Source organism: Bombus bifarius, unplaced genomic scaffold (genome assembly GCF_011952205.1).
Source record: "Bombus bifarius isolate JDL3187 unplaced genomic scaffold, Bbif_JDL3187 scf7180000008010, whole genome shotgun sequence".
NCBI lineage: Eukaryota > Metazoa > Arthropoda > Insecta > Hymenoptera > Apidae > Bombus > Bombus bifarius.
Window position 1 is genome coordinate 185773 of NW_022884388.1, and position 18580 is coordinate 204352.

The 18580-nt window shown below is 37.2% G+C and overlaps 1 protein-coding gene across 2 annotated transcripts in view; it reads left to right on the plus strand.

Annotated features, from left to right (window-relative positions):
* LOC117206887 (SET domain-containing protein SmydA-8-like) overlaps nucleotides 1-18580 on the plus strand; it is a 47175-nt gene that overhangs the window by 13663 nt on the left and 14932 nt on the right. For both annotated transcript variants that reach the window (XM_033446588.1, XM_033446587.1), the window contains one exon: nucleotides 4520-4676. In XM_033446588.1, coding sequence (XP_033302479.1) covers nucleotides 4520-4676 — 157 coding nt within the window. The remainder of the gene's footprint in view (nucleotides 1-4519; nucleotides 4677-18580) is intronic.

An 18580-nucleotide genomic window follows, 5' to 3' on the forward strand; every position in this document is an offset into this window, starting at 1 on the left:
CGGCACTATAATAGAAACCAGAAAAGCCGCTGTAAAGAGGATCGTTGTGCCAAAAACTAAACACTAGAGAAGATGTAGAGTTTTCCTAGAAGTGAGATTCAGTTCAACAATTTGTATTATTACACATTACTCCATAAAACGACCTTTTTATTCTTGATTTTCATCTTATTTTAGCTTTAATAATCACCCCCTAAATTTTTCTACATCTGTAGTCGAACACCCTGTATATAACTCGTTGTTCAGAAGAAGGCACTTGGAAAGAATGTAGCTTTCATTTTTGTTGTTTTGGATAGCCCCAATCACAAAAATAGATATGCGTGTCGGTTAAAAACTTTGCATCTACAAGTAAGACCATACGGCATCGTGTGATGGTGAGCGAAGTAGCAGAGTAATGCTCTTGCTACTCTGCAGTCTCAAATATCATTTTCTGAGCAACAAATAGTACGGCATATTCCAGTCTTTTGTGCAAAACGGTGTTGGCATATGCTATGACTAAAAATAAGGGGAAAAATGTTGTGCTAATGCATTTCTAAAAAATTAGAACACAAAGGCGAAACAACCGACTAATTTTTCGTTCGATAAAAGATACAGATTGACGATATTTATATCAGCTTTATTTGTTCCAGTCGAAATGCAAAAAACGTAAACTCGTTATATTACAAACTTCTCATTGATTTCTTTATATTGATTCCTGGCGTGCATTAAATCTTGTTACATGAATTTCGTCGTTTACAATTGCCCGCAATTAAAAATCTGGTTGAACCAAAGAATTACTCGACGTTGTTGAGGTGCGACATTGTTGGTACTCGTTGCCTATTATATTTAAACGAAAATTTCGCTAATTTCGTATCATCATTACAACTTTTTAATAAAAAGTTTATAAGCCTATGTTTATATGGTTCTTTTATTCTTAATTATAGAATACGCTGGCAATGTTTTACGATGAGTGACTAGAATACTCTATATTACACGTGTGCATATGTGTGTTGAACATTTCGACTCTGCTTAACAAATGATGTTATTGAACGTTTTGTCTGTCATTCGGGCAAATGTGTACGCTGAGGCAAAACGGCTGACGTCTACATAAACATTTTGTAGTGTAAAGTTAAATTGTTTATCATTTATCCAGTATTTCTATATATTAACCTTTTTTACCGTTTTGATATTTACAAATAATTTGATATCACATATTTATATGTCGGGTTGGCGTTGTGGGTAGGGTTGTGGCTGTTTTTATGAATCTTCATTAAAATTAGCCATCGTTGTGGTATAACAAAGATACAGTTTATTAACACAAGTATGGATACTACAGACTTGACAATTAACGACGGCGACTGGGCACTCGCGACTCTAATGACAATAACCTCGGGTTCGATATCCGCGGTCAACGGGATAACGAATTTATTGTTTCGTCAAAGTCTAAGTTGGACTCTATGTTAGAGCGTGAGAAATTCACTGATCAAAACGCTGTGTAATTAGTTGCTGAGAGTGCGCGAGAGAGAGTGTCTCTCCGTCACGGTGATGTTGCAGAGGAAAACTATAATGGGGTGTGTCTAAGGGCATGAGATCACCAGATTCGTGGAGAGAGGCCTTCGTTCGGAAAGTGTTGGAAATTGATGTTGCTGTTAATTGGTCAATTTCCATGTTGGTGGTTAGAGAAGGATGCTAGCCGCCCTTGAGGGAAAGTTGCTAGCGGAAAGCGTCGTTCGTGAGAAAAAAATAAAATTCCTCTATCTTCCCGTAGTTGGAACAAAGACTGTTTGTCTGTTTGAAGGACTTAAGATTTATAACGGGTCCTCGGGCTAGCTGAACATGTACCGTGGAGATGCGTTGACATATGATGATCGTCTTGCCCGAAGAATAGGGCCTGCGTGTGGCGAGCCACGGCACAGAAACCGTTGGAATGTTTAATGCCGAGTGCTGCTACAAGTATTTCTTTTAAGGAAAGCTATACTATTACCCTATATCTTTGTTAGACAAAACGTTTATCCCCCTGACCGCAGGTACGTTCGGCGACTGGTTGTCGCCTCGAACCCAAGCTCACTATTACAAATATTGAACAAATGCAATCGGATTGACTAAAGAATCTAGATTATAATTTTAAGGGTTTTTCCCAAAGTTCCAAAGGGTAGGCTCTGGTGTCCTTTCATCGCCGACATATAAATGACCTGTATATATACATATAGAAGCATCATTATGACTAAGAACACGCAAAGCAATTTTTAAAGAAGTAATAGGCTCTTTTAATTGTTTCTTAACTGTACACACAGGGTAGTTTTCACGAAAGTCGGCGACGAGAGTCGACAAAAAGACGTTGAGAATACCAAATAAATTTTATAGAAATTAGTCACAGTACTATTACAAAATAGATTTCAATTACAAACTGTTGATTACATATACGAGTAGTGAAGTTCATGTTGATTGAAAATATTACAATGTCATTTGAAGAAAATTACAGCAAAATAATTTTCCAATATTTATGTAAATATCCATGCTTATCTCTTCCTCTCTTTCTAAGTAAGACAATAAGTAATTTAAAATATTAGCTTCTGTTACAGCCATTCTTCAAAACATAAACAAATCATCAACTATGTGGACATCTTTATATGTTACGATAGAAATTTGCTAATAATTGGATTGAGTGTTTTTATGCAAATTCATCTTCTTGAGAATATAGGTAGGGAGGAATCTCGGTAGAAAATTCTTTTATCACACTATACGCACTTTGTGTAATTTTACACTTTAAAATTTCCTATGAATACGTAATATGGACATCTACTGACAATATTTAATATACGGAATGAAGGTAACCGGAACCACTTCGATCACTGTGTATGTCATGATTTTCGTGACAAATTTTTCAGATATAAGTTGAATGGTTTCAAGATGCGCAGAAGGTCAAGTTTTGATTTTTGTCAACTGCTTGAATTCAAGTTACTATTTTTAGAGTTATTGCAGTGGCTTCAGTTATGCCACTTATAAACTAATGGTTTTTAATATTAATAGGTTAATTCTTTTTTATATAGAATTATGAGTTGGATAGACTAACATAATAAAAGCTATATGATTTCATTTAAGAAGACGGATCTGGCCTTCATATGTATTTTACGCATTCTCCTACAAAGACACTAATCGCGTCAAATTCTGTCCTCCTTGAAACCATTCAACTTTTATCTGAAATACTTTTCACTGAAATAGTGAAGATGCAGTGATCGGAGTGGTTCCAGCTGTATGCTCTGTTCGTGTATATATATATGTCGGAGATGAAAGAACACTGGAGTCTTTGGAATTTTGGATAATCCCGCAACATTGTAACCTAGAGTCTACTATAGCTGTAACTGAACAATTGTAGTTATTCAACCCGATTGTAATTGTTCGAGAGTTGTGATAATGAGCCTGGGCTCGAGGCGACAGTCAGTCGCCGAACGTAGCCGCGGTCACGGGATGAACGCTTTGCCTAACAAAGGTATGGAGTAATTCTATAGCTCTCCTTAAAAGAAATATTCGTGGCGACACGCGACAGTAAACATTCCAACGGTTTCTGTCCCGTGGCTCGCCACACGCAGACCCTATTCTTCGAGTAAGATGATTGCCAGATGTCGATGCGTCTCCGCAGTACATGTTCGGCTAGCCTGAGGGCCCGTTATAAATCTTAAGGTTTAGTTAACTAAAGTCCTTCAAACAGACAAACAGTCTTTGTCCCAACTACGGGAAGATAGGGGAGACATATTTTTCAACGAGCGGCGTCTCCCACTAGCAACTTTCCCTCGAGGGCGGCTAGCATCTTTTTCTAACCACCGATATGGAGATTGACCAATTAGCAGCAACGCCAATTTCCCTTACTTTCTGAACGAAGGCTTTTCTCGACGAATCCGATGATCTCGTGTCCTTAGACACACCCCATTATAGTTTTCCTCTGTGGCATCATCGGGACGGGAAAGACATTCTCGCTCGCGATCTCATTGATGAAAGGAGTAGCTCTTTGCGACCAGTGAGTATTACGCGTCCGACTTAGATTTTGTGAGTACGTTCATCTATCATCCCGTCGACCGCGGATTCGTTATTGAGCCTAGGATCATTGTCATTAGTTTCTCGAGTACCGAACTACCGCGGTTACTTGTCCTGTTCTATAATAATCGTATTTGCACTAGTCAATGTCTTCTCTATTGCATAACGACAACGTGTAACCCAAACGAAGATTCGTTTCACGCCCCTAACCCTAATTCTAATGTAAACCGGACATATATACATACATTTATGCTAAAGAACTGTTTCTTGTGTGTACTTGTACCTTCCATGGATGAAAATAAATCAACGGTGTAAAGAATAAAAGCGCTTGCGATGGTAGAATTGAAAATCTTTGTGCGTAATTAAGAAATTCTGTGTCTTTTTCTGTAAGCAATTCAGCTATCGAGTATAAGGCGATGTGACCAATTCTTCAAAAATCGCGTCGAATAAATTGTCTGTTCTTAGCCTAAATCTTGTAGATAACTGTATAAATTTGTATGAAATATTTTAGGAGACCACATTTCTATATGTTATACGGATCCATTGTGGGGTACTGCAAACAGAAGACACCATCTTCTTAAAACAAAATTTTTTGAATGTACTTGTGATCGATGCAAGGATCCCACAGAATTTGGAACAATGTTTAACGCTTTAAGGTGCAATCGAATGTAAGTTAAATTAAAAATCAAGTCTTATACAAATTATTATGAACACGAAGAATGGATTACTATAAATAAAAATATTTTCCCACTTTACAATATTGTACAGAACTGATGCAAGTACAGTAGAGTCTTCTTTATGAGAATTTATAAGCAGGCATACTGTTCGGATAATGGAATTTTCTCATAATACAACAATCACTATTCTTGTGTGAAATTTCATTTATTTCAAATACAAATTAAGATTAATCGATAGCTTCTCTAAATATTGAATATCCATATCTTTTTTGCTGCTAAGACACGTAATTCTTTCAACGTAAGTAATTACATCGCAGCGGGAGACTTCAATGCAAAGCACACGCTATAGGGCTCAAGAATTAACACGCCCCGAGGTAGAACACTAGAAAAATTTATTAGAACTAATAATCTCAACATATTATCCACAGGAAGACCAACACACTGGCAGACAGATCTAAACAAAATTGCTGACTTCCTTAATTTTGCAGGTATAAAAGGAGCAAACGCAAACAAATTAAAAGTAACACCCAGTCTGGAGCTTAGCTCCCATCATACACCGATAATAATAGAATATACAAGCAAACCAATATTTAATAACAAATCAGAGTCGCTTTGCAATAAGAGTACCAAATGGCAAACATTTAAAGAACTAATCAAGAGCGAAATCAACTGCAATATTCCATTAAAAACACCCAAACGCATCGAACAGGCAGTAACAACATTGACAGAAATCATGCAAGAAGCAGCATGGCTAACTATTATTTATAAACCAAACAAAACCAAATATCCTTGACAAAATCAGAGAAAAAAGGAAAGCGAAAGCAAAATGGCAAAAACATAGAACACGTGAAAACAAAAAACATCTAAACAAACTCGCAAAGAAAGTAAAAAGTAAAATAAAAGATCATAATAGTAACGAATTCTCAAAATTCATAGAAACACTCTCTGTGCACGCGAATGCCAACTACTCTCTATGAAAAGCGACGAATAAAATAAGGAAGCCAATAAAACTAATCCCAGCAATCAGAAAAGCAGACAACACATAGGCCAGAAGCAACGAAGAGCAAGCTGCAGAATTCTTCAACCACCTTTGTAACACATTTACTCCATATAATACTAACAACAGTAAAACCAAATGTCACTGAGACGAAGACATATTTAATACAACAGCACAACAAGTTAGAATCATAATCGAGAAAACAAAATACAATAAAACACCAGGAATCGACCTAATCAATGGTAAAATTTTTAAAAACCTTCCTTCAAAAGCAATACGTTTAATCACAATAATATTCAATGCAATTTTAAGAATTCTAGAAGCTAGCACAGATCATAATGTTAGCTAAGCCAGGCAAAGACACACACCAAACTGCATTTTACAGACCAATATCACTACTTCCTGTGCTTTCCAAAATACTAGAGAAAATAATATGCGATCGCCTAAAACCAACAATAGAGAAAAAAAATTAGTACCAGATTACCAATTTGGATTCAGTAACAAACACTCCACTATAGAGCAAATGCACAGGCTCGTCAACGAAATTTTACTAGCAATAGAAAAGAAACAATGCTGTACATCCCTTTTCATGTACATTGAGAAAGCATTTGACAAAGTGGACCATGAAAGCCTCTTACAAACAATCAAAAAACACTTCCCGGAATAAATCCATTACTTACTCAAATCATACCCAACCTAACCCCAACCTTTGTAGTAAAAATAAAGGATGTATATTCTGAAGTAAAAACATGAAGGTAGGGCTACTGCAAGGAAGTATCTTGGGCCCAACATTATATACACTATACACGGCCAACATACCAACAACTACTAATAGCAAAATACTGACATTCGCGGACGACACAGTTGTACTAGTCAGGCACACTAACCCAGAAACAGCAGTCAAATTACTACAAGAACACATCACAAAAATAGAAAAGTGGCTACAAGATAAACAAATAAAAGCAAACCCCAGTAAATGCCACCATATTAGATTTACACTAAGAAAACTGAAAACACCAAATATCCAATTGAATGGCACGCACATAACACAAACAAGGCAAATTAACACGTTGACACTGGCGCCGATATTCAGGGTTTTTTCTGTAAGGCAGCGCCCGAATGCACCGTCTGCTTCGTGGGGAGACGCAGCGTTAGATTAAACTGTTCAACACGATTGCAATTTTTTAACTTTGACCTCAATTTATAGGAAAATTACAAGAACTATACGATTCCCGTTAGGTTCAATGAATTCCGTGGGCTTCAACTAATACATTGATATACAATAGTTTGGCAATATCAATTTGCAGATATTTGTAAATATTAAGTAAAGCTGACGGGGCCAGCTTTGACCCTAATTTTGGAGTACTGTTTTCAATTTTTCTCACAAAGTAGAGGTCTCACGCGAACTCCGACCATCGCAATGTATACTAAACTGCAAATAAACCAACTAAACACAAGATTACTCTGCATCGTTAGTCTACCTCCACCTTGAGCGGTAATATCGTTCAAGGACCGCGACCTCAAGATAACAGTTTGCACCGGGCTCATCGCCGTCTAGTTGATAAATCGCAACAAGTTCTGTACCAAATTCTTACAATTAGCAATCACTCAATTGAATTAAGGAAAGAATACATTGTATACGAACACCAATTCAATATGTACATACCTGAAATGGAAAAAGATATTTATTACTGAGAAGTACTATGTTGGGATAGCAGAACGTTCGAATAATACTGTATTCGGATAATGGATGTTCAGATAAAGAAGGCTCTACTGTAATAGAATTTAGGAAAGAAAGCACAATTTCGTAATTGTTCCTGTATTCGCGGAGATATAGAGGATGTTTCAAACTATTACATTATATTTCGAATATAAATCTTTCAACATTTAGCCAACCAGCGCGCGTCACAGCGAGCTATACGTTTCCATTGCGCATTTCTTCAAGTATCGAGGACCAATTTTCAGTACTTAAAAAACAAAAAAGTCTAAAAATTCTCTAAGTAGTTAATTATATTTTGTGGTAATGATTTTATTTAACGATTTCAATGTTTATACAAAACATTGTGTTTAAAAGTATAAAAAAATATAGGTAATATTAAAAACGTTCAAGACGACTAAAGATAAATAACACAACTTGAACATGAAATTAAAAATTCATGATGCATTTCAATATTTTTTTACAGTGTCATATCGTTCGATTATAACTTTATTTAGTCGTAACGGACTAAAAAAAAAAAAAAAAAAAATAAAACGCGTTGCTAAAGTCAAAAAGGGAGATCTCCCTATTCGGTTGCCGAAGTGTTGAAAAGCTTGTATAATACAATTTCATGGTCACGGGAAATGCTTACAGAATTATTTATCTCGACGTTTAACTTGTGATGCATATATCAGTACTTTATCCTTATTTGACGTAAGAACAAATGTTTGTATTTGTGAAATGTATCCGATGTATGTCAGATATATTCGGAAAATATTTTACATCACACACTTCTTGACCGACGTCTGTGTTTTGCTATTTCAATTTGTTATATCCCAGTTAATATTTTTATTACTATGATATCTTATTCTATCTGCCAACAGAACAAATATCACTAACAAACGAGGAAGATCGCTTCGATATAACTAATCAAAATTCAACATATGAGTCAAGAGAATGCGAAGATCAGAGATTTGGGTCAGATCATTGTTTCCCTTTTAAGAGGAGTCAAAACAAAATAAACAGTTCAATTTTATTCTTCAATACGTAGTATATAATATCAATAAATTGTTATTCGTCAGTAAACAAATATTTTAAATTAAATTTCATTGATAATAAGCAGAGAATCTATTATATTGATTTATTATATTTCTGTAAACAGAAACTTTTAAAAGTGCATTTTTCTATCACTGAATTTAAATCTTTTAAGTGGCGCTGTACATATATTCTTTTCGTTCATTCATTCTCTTTATGCATTGAAATTGCATAAAAAGTCGAATTCACAATACACAGTAGCGTCCAAAAGGGAGATAAAGTCAACTCTGATAGACTTACGACGGGATCTCTAAGAGAACCTCAGTTCAGAAGAAGACTTTGAACGAAAAACGATGCAATTCTTGTTATAATCGATAAAGGTAAAGATTTTACTGAGCTTCACAATGAGCTATCACCTTAAAGATTGGTGAAAATACTGGAAAATATAGAAAAAGGATAGGAACACTTCTCATCGAGATGAAGAAGAATAACTGCCTTGAATGAGGATATAAGGAGAGTACTGGGCGAAGACACTGTGGTTAAAGCAATGAATCAGACGATTACATTTCAGTGTAGAGATCTTGATTCTATCATTGAGAAAGGAGAAATAGTCAATAATACCACGGTCGCTCTACGTACCGACAAAGAGGAAGACGTTGAATTGGGGGGCCTTAACCCTTAGAGTGCTATGGACGCATATATGCGTTTAGCGAAAGCTATCGGTGTGGAAGAAGAACACATATATGCGTTAGTCAATTTTTCCGTACACCTATGCAGAAGTAATACTATTACGTTTGTGTGAGATAAATATTTTATATCAAAAATCTACTGCTTCGAAACAAAAATTTAGTGAATTTCATTTAGTGTTGATAAGACACATTTTACGAAAATATTTCCAACGTAGGAACATGGTAGGAGGAGGAAAGGGAAAGTCTGAGGATTTACCATTTTGTTTAATTGATAGACATTTTCCATCAAAATGCCCTAATCGTGCCGGCACAACACAATTATCAAGAAGAAAATGTGTTGTTTGTTTGAAAAATAAGAGAAGGAGCGACACGCGATACGAATGCAGAAAATGCGATGTCGGATTATGTATCGATAATTGTTTAAAATTTTTCACAGACAACTGAATTATTAACTTGTATTATATTTACTAAATTTAGTTTTCTAGTTTATTGTTTTCTAGTTTATTACCCAAATTCTAGTTTATTGTAAATTTCAATGTTTATAATAAATAATTAATACTACAAAATAACGCTCTCGAATCATTTAATCTCGTGCAAAAGAATGACTATAACTTATTACGATTTGCTCTTTGAATAGTCAATCAACAAAGTTCAGTCTAGCGGAAAAGTACTCCGTCCACAGCGATCGTCAGCGCTGGCCGAGCGCCGTCCGTACGGACCGCATAGGCCTCGAGTATTCAGCACTCTAAGGGTTAAGAAGAAGCTTCAATGGTACGCGAACTGCTCTGGCCGAGATTTCAGGCGAATTTAGGGATAAAATAAAAGAAGGTAAAAGGATTGAAATGGGCCTTATAAATTTTCCTATTCAGATTGTACCGCCAGTCGTTTGATGCTCCTGTTGCTACGGATTTGATCGTACGAGCGCTGAATTTAAATTTAATTAAATATTAAATGGAGAAGAGTTACGTGGAAGAAGTAGCGCCGAGGGATACATCAGAAAAACTGCCCACGCCTCAAAGGTGCGTTATATGTAAAAAGAGAAACATGGATGAAGGTAAAATAAATCATGTAACGGCCTCTCTGCCTTGTCTTATTTATAGGGAATTAATTAATCAGACAACATCGTTGATGATACAAAAATAAAATTTTTCCAAGTAAACTGTAATAGATACAAGTTAGCCCACAAGTTGCTGTATAAGACAGCAATTGAGCTTTCCATAAAACCGCATTCCATAAGTAACGGCTGGCACACTGACTAAGGCGGCAATATGGCAATTTAGGCAACAAGACATAATAATGTTTACTATGGTGCGGGCTCTGCCAAAAGTAACAATGGGTTTGTCTTCGAAATTTCGGATAACGCTAGATTTTTTAGTTGTTACACTTCACCGAACATTTGATTGTGGCAATATTTCAATTATATTTGTACATATCGGAGGTCGACATTATCGAAGCTAGAAGATCCGATTTTCGATTAATTGTTTCGGAGGATTTTAATTCGAAATATGGTTATAATCTGAATAATCTCGACAGCGAGGCTCTACTTGTTCTTTACGACAATACGATCTCAGAGTGGAGCACCCATGAAGAACAAAAATTGGATCATTTTGTTAGATACAACATAGCAATACAGGATTTATGTGACATTAATCTCAAAAGAGTAAACTGGGCGAATTACTGGTGAAGTGACGAAATTGCTACCTTTAGAAAAGAAACGAATAGCGCGAGACGTTGGGTTCATAGGACTCGAAAAGAAAAGAATCCAGGATGTGACTGCTTTGGAACCTATATTTAAGGGCAAAAGGAATGAATTACGCATAGATATCTTGAAAAGTAAACAAGATTTCCAGAAATAGTTCTACTGTTTAATTGACAACGATCTGAGGAACGCCTTATAGATCGGTTATCGCAAAAGTGATTTTACTAAGATGGGTTGGGCGCTTCTTCGTTGCGTATCGAGGCGTAACGGATACATGATGGAACACTGCGGCAATTCCTGTTGATCAATTCGTGATAGTCGCCTTAGACAGCAGCTATTTTGCTATTTAGCCCGAAGTCAGAAATATTGTGAAACTTCTGATTGATAACAGGCCATAGGACTTTTGCGTTCTATATAACAATACTTTTACTTATGGAAAGATTCCCCAAAAATAGAAAGAGGTTTGCCTAGTTCTTATTAAGAAACAGAGGAGGAAGAGTCCTTTCCTCCCCATCCGATTGCCGACCATTAGAGAACTTTTTAAGCATTACGTAGATATGGGAATGTGTAATTGAAACCAAATTGTCTCGTTCTGGGGCCTCATAGTCTTGCAAACTTTCAGATCGGTATTAGAAAAAGCAGAGGATCCATCGACGATCTTCACAAAGTGGCTAAGCTTGCGATTTATTTAAGGGTTTAAGGGTTAAGGGTACGAGAAGCTGATAATAGGAATTTCTCACAAGTAATCAAAACAGTTTCGATGAATTGTTTTCACTACATTTGAGTACAGACACATTTGAATTGATTTTAAAACAGGTATGAATAAAATTTCTGTTCATAGGGAGCTGTACTGCTGTATTTTTCTTCTTATTTAAGAATTGTGGAAGAAAAATCGGAGTACGGGCGCCAGGATTTGAACCCGGGTCCCGAACGTTCGTAACCTAAGGCGCTAACCAGTGCGTTGCCGTCGTCCGACTCTAGTTAGTGTCGAGTGATGGTATTTGTGCTGTCGAGTGCTGCCACAAACCCTTCTGATCACTGACAAGAACGTTGAGAAAATAAGGAGAAAACTAAATTCGTCTTTTGCGTGCATCTTTGACTAATTCGACGAATACCAGCTGAATATAGCGAAACAAAAGCGGAGATATTCTTGCTAACTAGAAAGAGAATTCAGCTGGTCTCCGATTTTTTAGCTAGTCGTATTATAATAACCAATAATAAGGTATAAAGTACTCGTGAGATATTTGGGAGTTCTAAAGCGCAATTCTAAAAAGCTGAGGAGGGTGAAACGAATTCCGATATACAGAGTTGCTAATGCATATAGAATTTTCGCCCATGGCAACATGCGTACGAGAATTTGCCCATTAATTTAAAGATTACATAGATAAAAAAGATAAGATTTTTGAAAAGATCTCATCCAGAAGAGGAAATGTTCCTTCTATCTCCACCAGATAGTTTCGTTGTAGTACAGCACTGCAGAAAGGGAGTGCTAAGAGTTTGAAGGTTACCTTAAAAGAGTCGGAGGATTATTGGCAAGGGAGATGCCTCATCTCCTTCCGTCTTATCTGCCAAGAAGTGGACACCCCATAAAGAGATCTACTGAGGTGGATTACAGTGCATCCTAGCTTGTTACAATTTTGAAGAGTTAGCATACCACCATAATATAGCGATGTTTCCATACACAGTGTGCCGAAACATCAATTAATAAAGTGTAACCGATAATTTAAATAGAACAGCGTTTCACGAATTGATTTGATTTTAATCATAAATTAAATGTCAGATTGTTAATTTAAAGAATTCGAGTTGAGAGGAGCTATTTCAAGATGGATGAATTTGAATAATTCGTATTGTTTACATCAGTAAGTTGGAACATTAATGGTCGAGTCCATAGAAATCACAAGTTTTAATAAGATAGACGTCTTACTGAAACACTTGAGTTTGTCGTAAGCACGTTATGTTATCCAGGCTGATCCATGGCCATTTCTGGAGGTGCTGATGTCTCTTACTCGAACCTCCAGTGCCCCCACATTACCCGGACACAGATAGGGCGTCCCGAAGCTCCTCCTTGCCGACTGAGATGTCGATCCCAGTCACCCTCATCTCCATCGTTCTTGTTGGAGCCGCGACTCCTACCGTGGCCAGATCCAGGGCTGGGGCCAGCCGTGTTGCAAGCGCGGGTGCCTTGTCTCTTTATCCCCGGGAACTTCCAGAGTCATGTCCCCAATTATCGCCTCGCTTAATGCCGACTTCGGCTAGCGGGACTTTCTGTCTAGCCGTCGCCAGCATAGCAGCGCACGATGTCTTCATCTCCTTGCCCAACGTTAGGGTCACCGCAGATGATCGCGCAAGGCGAGGGAGAACCACCTTCCTATTTGCCTGCACCGGCCCTCCTTTTGGGGGAGTGGCGAGAACTCCGGCGCCTTGGCAGCACCTGGTCTCGCCATGCCCTTCTTCTTTTTCCTAGGCTCGACAATCTTCCATTCACCACCCTCCTAACCCCTCGGGGGACGAAGATAATTGAGTGGCGTTACACGCAGCCATGATTGCATTCCTCGGCCGTGTTTCTGGGCTATGTCACCAGTCTTTTAGGCGTTCTTCTAGGGCCCTCATTAGCGAAGGCCCGAGCTCTGCAAATTTTTTCTCGAGGGCGGAGAGGTACTTCCCCCCCCTCCCGTCCCCATCATTATTCTTGAGGCGCCCCAGCTCTGAAGTGGAGGCGTCGGGCCGTGCACTCTCCTGCCGCATGCACACTGCTCTTCCGGATTGCTCTTCCCGAAGGACCTAGATTTCCTTCTCTATCACCGCCACACGCATCTCATCCAGCTTAGCATCTCCAGTGCCGCAGGCGGACCTCGTCCTCCTGATCTACTCCATTGTGCCAACGGCAATGGTGCTTGCTGCCTCCTTTAAGATCTTAATGTAGGTGTTAGTTCCGCTGAATTAGTTCAGCCCCTATGTTATCTGTCGAGGACGTTCTCATCTTCAAAACTTGGACGTCGTTGATGAGGACGAAGCCCCATAGGTCAGCGGCTCTTCGACGTCAGAACTCGCGCTTACTTGCGAGATTCTCGCCCTGGTTGTTCCGTTGTATGACCCGACGCTTGGCGCCAAGACCGTGTCCATGACTGAACCCTCTAGCCTGTGCATCCTGTCTGCAATCCTCTCGGATTTTCTGGTCACCTTTGACGCAGACTCCATTCCTTGCTTCCTCCCCCCCCCTCCTGCTATTATTATCCTCGTCAGACGCAGGAACCCGTTCGGTGGCCTGGCTGTCCACTCCCGAACGGCTGTGATAGTGAGGTGCCGACACAGTTTCCGTGTGACGGCTCTGCAGGCGCGCGTCGCAAGGTGGCTGCGCCTACCCATGCGTGCCCTCGAGAAGTACCCGTGCGGTGGCGCTTTCGGCGCTAGTCCCAATATGGCCTCCTTATTGCCTCGTCGACAACGTTGAATTTTCTCACTTTCCTGTCCCATTCTGTCCTTCCTTTACCAGTCTTCTTGCGCATTTTTGTACTCATACACTGGCACAATACTCTAGTCAACTTCTTATGTCGCCTTTCCTTATTTTCCCTATAATTTCGGTTTCTCTTCATCTTCTCATCATCGGCTCTTCATGCCGCCATCTTTGGTACTCCCAAAGAGAATAATAAACTACAGTCGATTTAAGTTGAACTGAATTGGGCGATTTTATTGCAATTGGATTTCCTTAGATATGTGTATACATTATATTTTATAAATTATATATTATATATGTTGTACTGTATGTATGTTATACATATGTCTGATCATTATTGTTAACAATATAAGGCAGGTAGTCGCAGATATAGTAATGAAGTAATAATTATTCTGACTGTGTAGATGCAAGACTTCTTACAATTAAAATTGGAAAAGTAGTTTATTTGAAGTCCAAACTCCCTGATACTATAATAAGGATATAAAAAGATAATATTTCTAATAATAGTAATAATTAATATCTAATGATTCAATTTTGTATGATATAATTCAAAGCATTCATCTATACAGAGGCTAACATCGCATACTCTGCATTGATATAAGGAAGTTTTGTTCTTCCCGCGCTTTGTACAAATAGCACGCCTTCTTAGATCTCTATATTTTTCACTTTTTAATATCACTCTACTTAAGAAATGTCTCCCTTCTAATCGTGCTAATAAAGTGTCTGAAGCATATCTTTCAGTTACACTAAATCTACCAATGAACGCATATTTTATAAACAAATTTTCTACTAATTGAATATCTTGATCACCTCCAATAACTTTTAATGTTTCTGAGTGGGAATCGTAGGCTGATACAACTTATTGGAAAACTTGAAAATCGAGGATACGAGTTGCAGTAACTTTATCGCGTCTTTATTGCAACAGCATGATTTAATGGTTCTTTCTGCTAAACGATTTATTTTCGATAACGGTTTCGGAAAACTATCACTCTTACTTTCATTGCGCATTTAGTTTGCGCTCTCTTACGCACCTTATTGGCTCGGGATCGGTGATGCGACTTTTAGCAGAGGTGCGCTATTATTCTCATTACTTTGTCAGCACATGGCAGTTCTGTGTTAAATGACGCAGCGCAAAAGAACCCGATAGAACCGGAGAGTGATAAGGAGCACACTGTGCATTCTATAAAAATTCGGCTGGGCGAATTCCGAACACTATGCGTCGTATGAAATAATTTTACATACAAAAATTGCAGGGTTTGGAGGGGCTCATTATATTGTGCATGTATTGTTTTTTTAATACGTGAAGACATTTTGAAGATTTCAAGGACAATTTATATATTTTAATGGGAATGCTATATTTTTTATATGAACATACGAAAGAGTATTGAATCCTGAGTAAAGAGGAATTAACCTTTATGAGTCATAAATACGAGTCGACGAATAATTTCGCTTTGTTTCCTGAAAATATACTTTTTGTAATATCAGGTTGGAAATTCAACATCATCAAAGATTTTCGTAAGAGACCGGTTTATCGATACTACAGATTTTACCTCATAGTACTCGCATCGTATTCACTGTCATAGTATCATAGACGTTTGAGATTTATAAATAATCATGAGAGCTACACTCTGAATTGCCTCTGCATCGAACCCAATGCATGCTTCGCGAATTTATTCGTTCATATCCCCTGGTGTTTTTCACAACATGTTATGTTATTTTAATGTACCCCACAGAAAGTACTCCAGCGGCTTTAGCTACAGTGAACGTCAGTTCACAAGATAACAATGACAACAGAAAGCAAATCGTGACATTGCCCATATATAAAATACAAACAAACGTTTGTCTGTTTGTAGGACCTTAGTTAATTAGATCTTGAGATTTATAACGGATCCTCAGGCTAGCTGAACATGTACTGTGGAGATGCGTCGGCATCTAGTAACCATCATACCCGAAGAATAGGGTCTGCGTGTGGCGAGCCACGGGACAGAAACCGTTGGAATGTTTACTGTCGCGTGCCACTACAAATATTTCTTTTAAGGAGAGCTATAGAATTACTCCAAACCCCTGTTAGGTAAAAACGTTCGTCTCCTGACCGCAGCTACATTCGGCGACTGGTTGTCGCCTCGAGCCCAAGCTCATTATCACAAATCTCGAACAATTATAATTGGGTCGAATAACGACAATTGTTTAATTACGCCTATGATAGAATCTATATTTCAGTATTAAGGGATTTTTCCCGAAGTTCCAAAGGGAAGGCTCCGATGTCCTTTCATCTTCGACATATATATATGCAATTCCTTATTTATTTGTATCACCTATATAATATATGCCTATACCTATAAATATATAAATATATAAATAGTATACCTATAAATATATTTGTATTACCTATATAATATATGCTTTACATCAAAATCCTGATGTAAAGTCAAATCTTTTTACTCGTTCGATTTTAAATGAATTTCATTATTGTGCCATCATGTAACACAGTACTACATTCAATGTATATCTGTACATTCATTTAAGGTTACCAACACAAGATAGTATTTATAACATACATATTCCGTAATTTAAATTCTCCCTATGCTTTTCCAATAAATTTATAAATTAGGAATTTTCGGAATGGTATTTAGTAGAAAAATCGGTTATTCCCATCTACCTGTAAATGTCTTCCATCGATGTACTAGATGACTTAATATTTTTTTCTGGTCCTGTGACGACTGTTCTATAGAATTCTTCCGTATTTTCGCCAACTTCCGACATGAGGATTCAACAAATCTTTTATTCTTCCATCAGATTCTTACCTAAACGAAAGTATCTTCCTAACGGATTAATAACCTCCATTCTATCTAATTCAGGAGTCACAGACGAATTTTGGTTTAAATATAAAACACAAAAAGCCAAATAGTAAGCTAAGTTCGAGCTGTGCGCAACTTTTGTATCTTTTCTGGGTAAAAGTCAATATAGTGAAACTCCCAGTATTTGAAGACCTATTATCTGAATATTTTATTATTCAGACGTTCCACTACCCAAACGTGTCATTAATTACACAATATTTCTACTTATGTCCTTCTATAATTTCATATCTTTCTATTACATTATGTTTGAGGTAGAACGCGTTAGTATTTCGCGTATAATGATATCAAGCAGGAATCATGTCGTATTAAGTATTAAACTACAGTCTAGATTAGATCTACAGTTCATAACGTCAAAAAGCAGATACATGTAATTGAAAACTACTGAGGTGTTTCAAGGTATAGAAAAACTATAAAGGAATTGAGAAATAGGTATCTAAACTCTGCTGTATAATAATTGTTTCTATAAATCAGCAATAAGGAAACGCCAGTTTTTCATTCTAGCTACGTTATTATGCGAAGAAGTTTTCAAATTTGGATAAATATTGTTTCCCACATTTTAAGTTCGCATGCTGAAAAAGGAAGTCCACAAGAAAATAATCTTCAGACATAAGAAAGTCTTCTTATTTGGAAACGTTTATGACATTAATGGACCTAAGTGTTTCGAGACAGCGGTTTCCAACCTTTATGCTACTACGCCTCCCCTGAAAAAAATTTCTTTCCGCGCCTCCCTACCTTTTACTTTTTTATAGATATAATAATATAAACACGTTTTAAATAATAGAAAAAGCTGAAAACTACAATTAACAGAATAATAACAAGATTTTGCTATAACATATACGTGTTTTACGATATGAAGTTCTATTTATTTGTAAATATTATGGTATGAAAATTAATATTTTATTAAGAAATGTTGTTGCCTCCCGTAGCAATACTCCGCGCCTCCCACGTTGGAAACCACTGTCTTCAGATACAAATAGGATGATTTAACGCAGCTCAAGCTATTAACAAATTTATTTGATATAGCAGTAAAAAAGATATGGAATCCATAAATGAATTAAAAAAATATTACGTTTATATTATATTGTATTTTTTGTAATTGTTCTTGAATTATACTTTTTGAAAAATGGACCGATAATGATAATAAAACACGCGTGTTCCACCATCCACAAATTCCCTCATTCAAGCAGTCATCACTCCATTAATTTCCTCCATAAATTCGGATAATGGAAATTCTACTATCCAAAAGAGCTTGTAATTCTAGCTTCTTCATTTAGATTGTTATGAAATAATTTTTGTTGGTATTAATAAATATTATAACGATAATCTTGGAGAAACGCTCCCAGAGGTTATGGCATCTGTTATTGATAAAAAGAACTATTAGCATCAGTGGCGTAAGAGTGGAAATAATGTACATGTGGCGCACTGTTAACAATAGAAATCCAAAAGTTAAGATCTTTAAACAGAGAT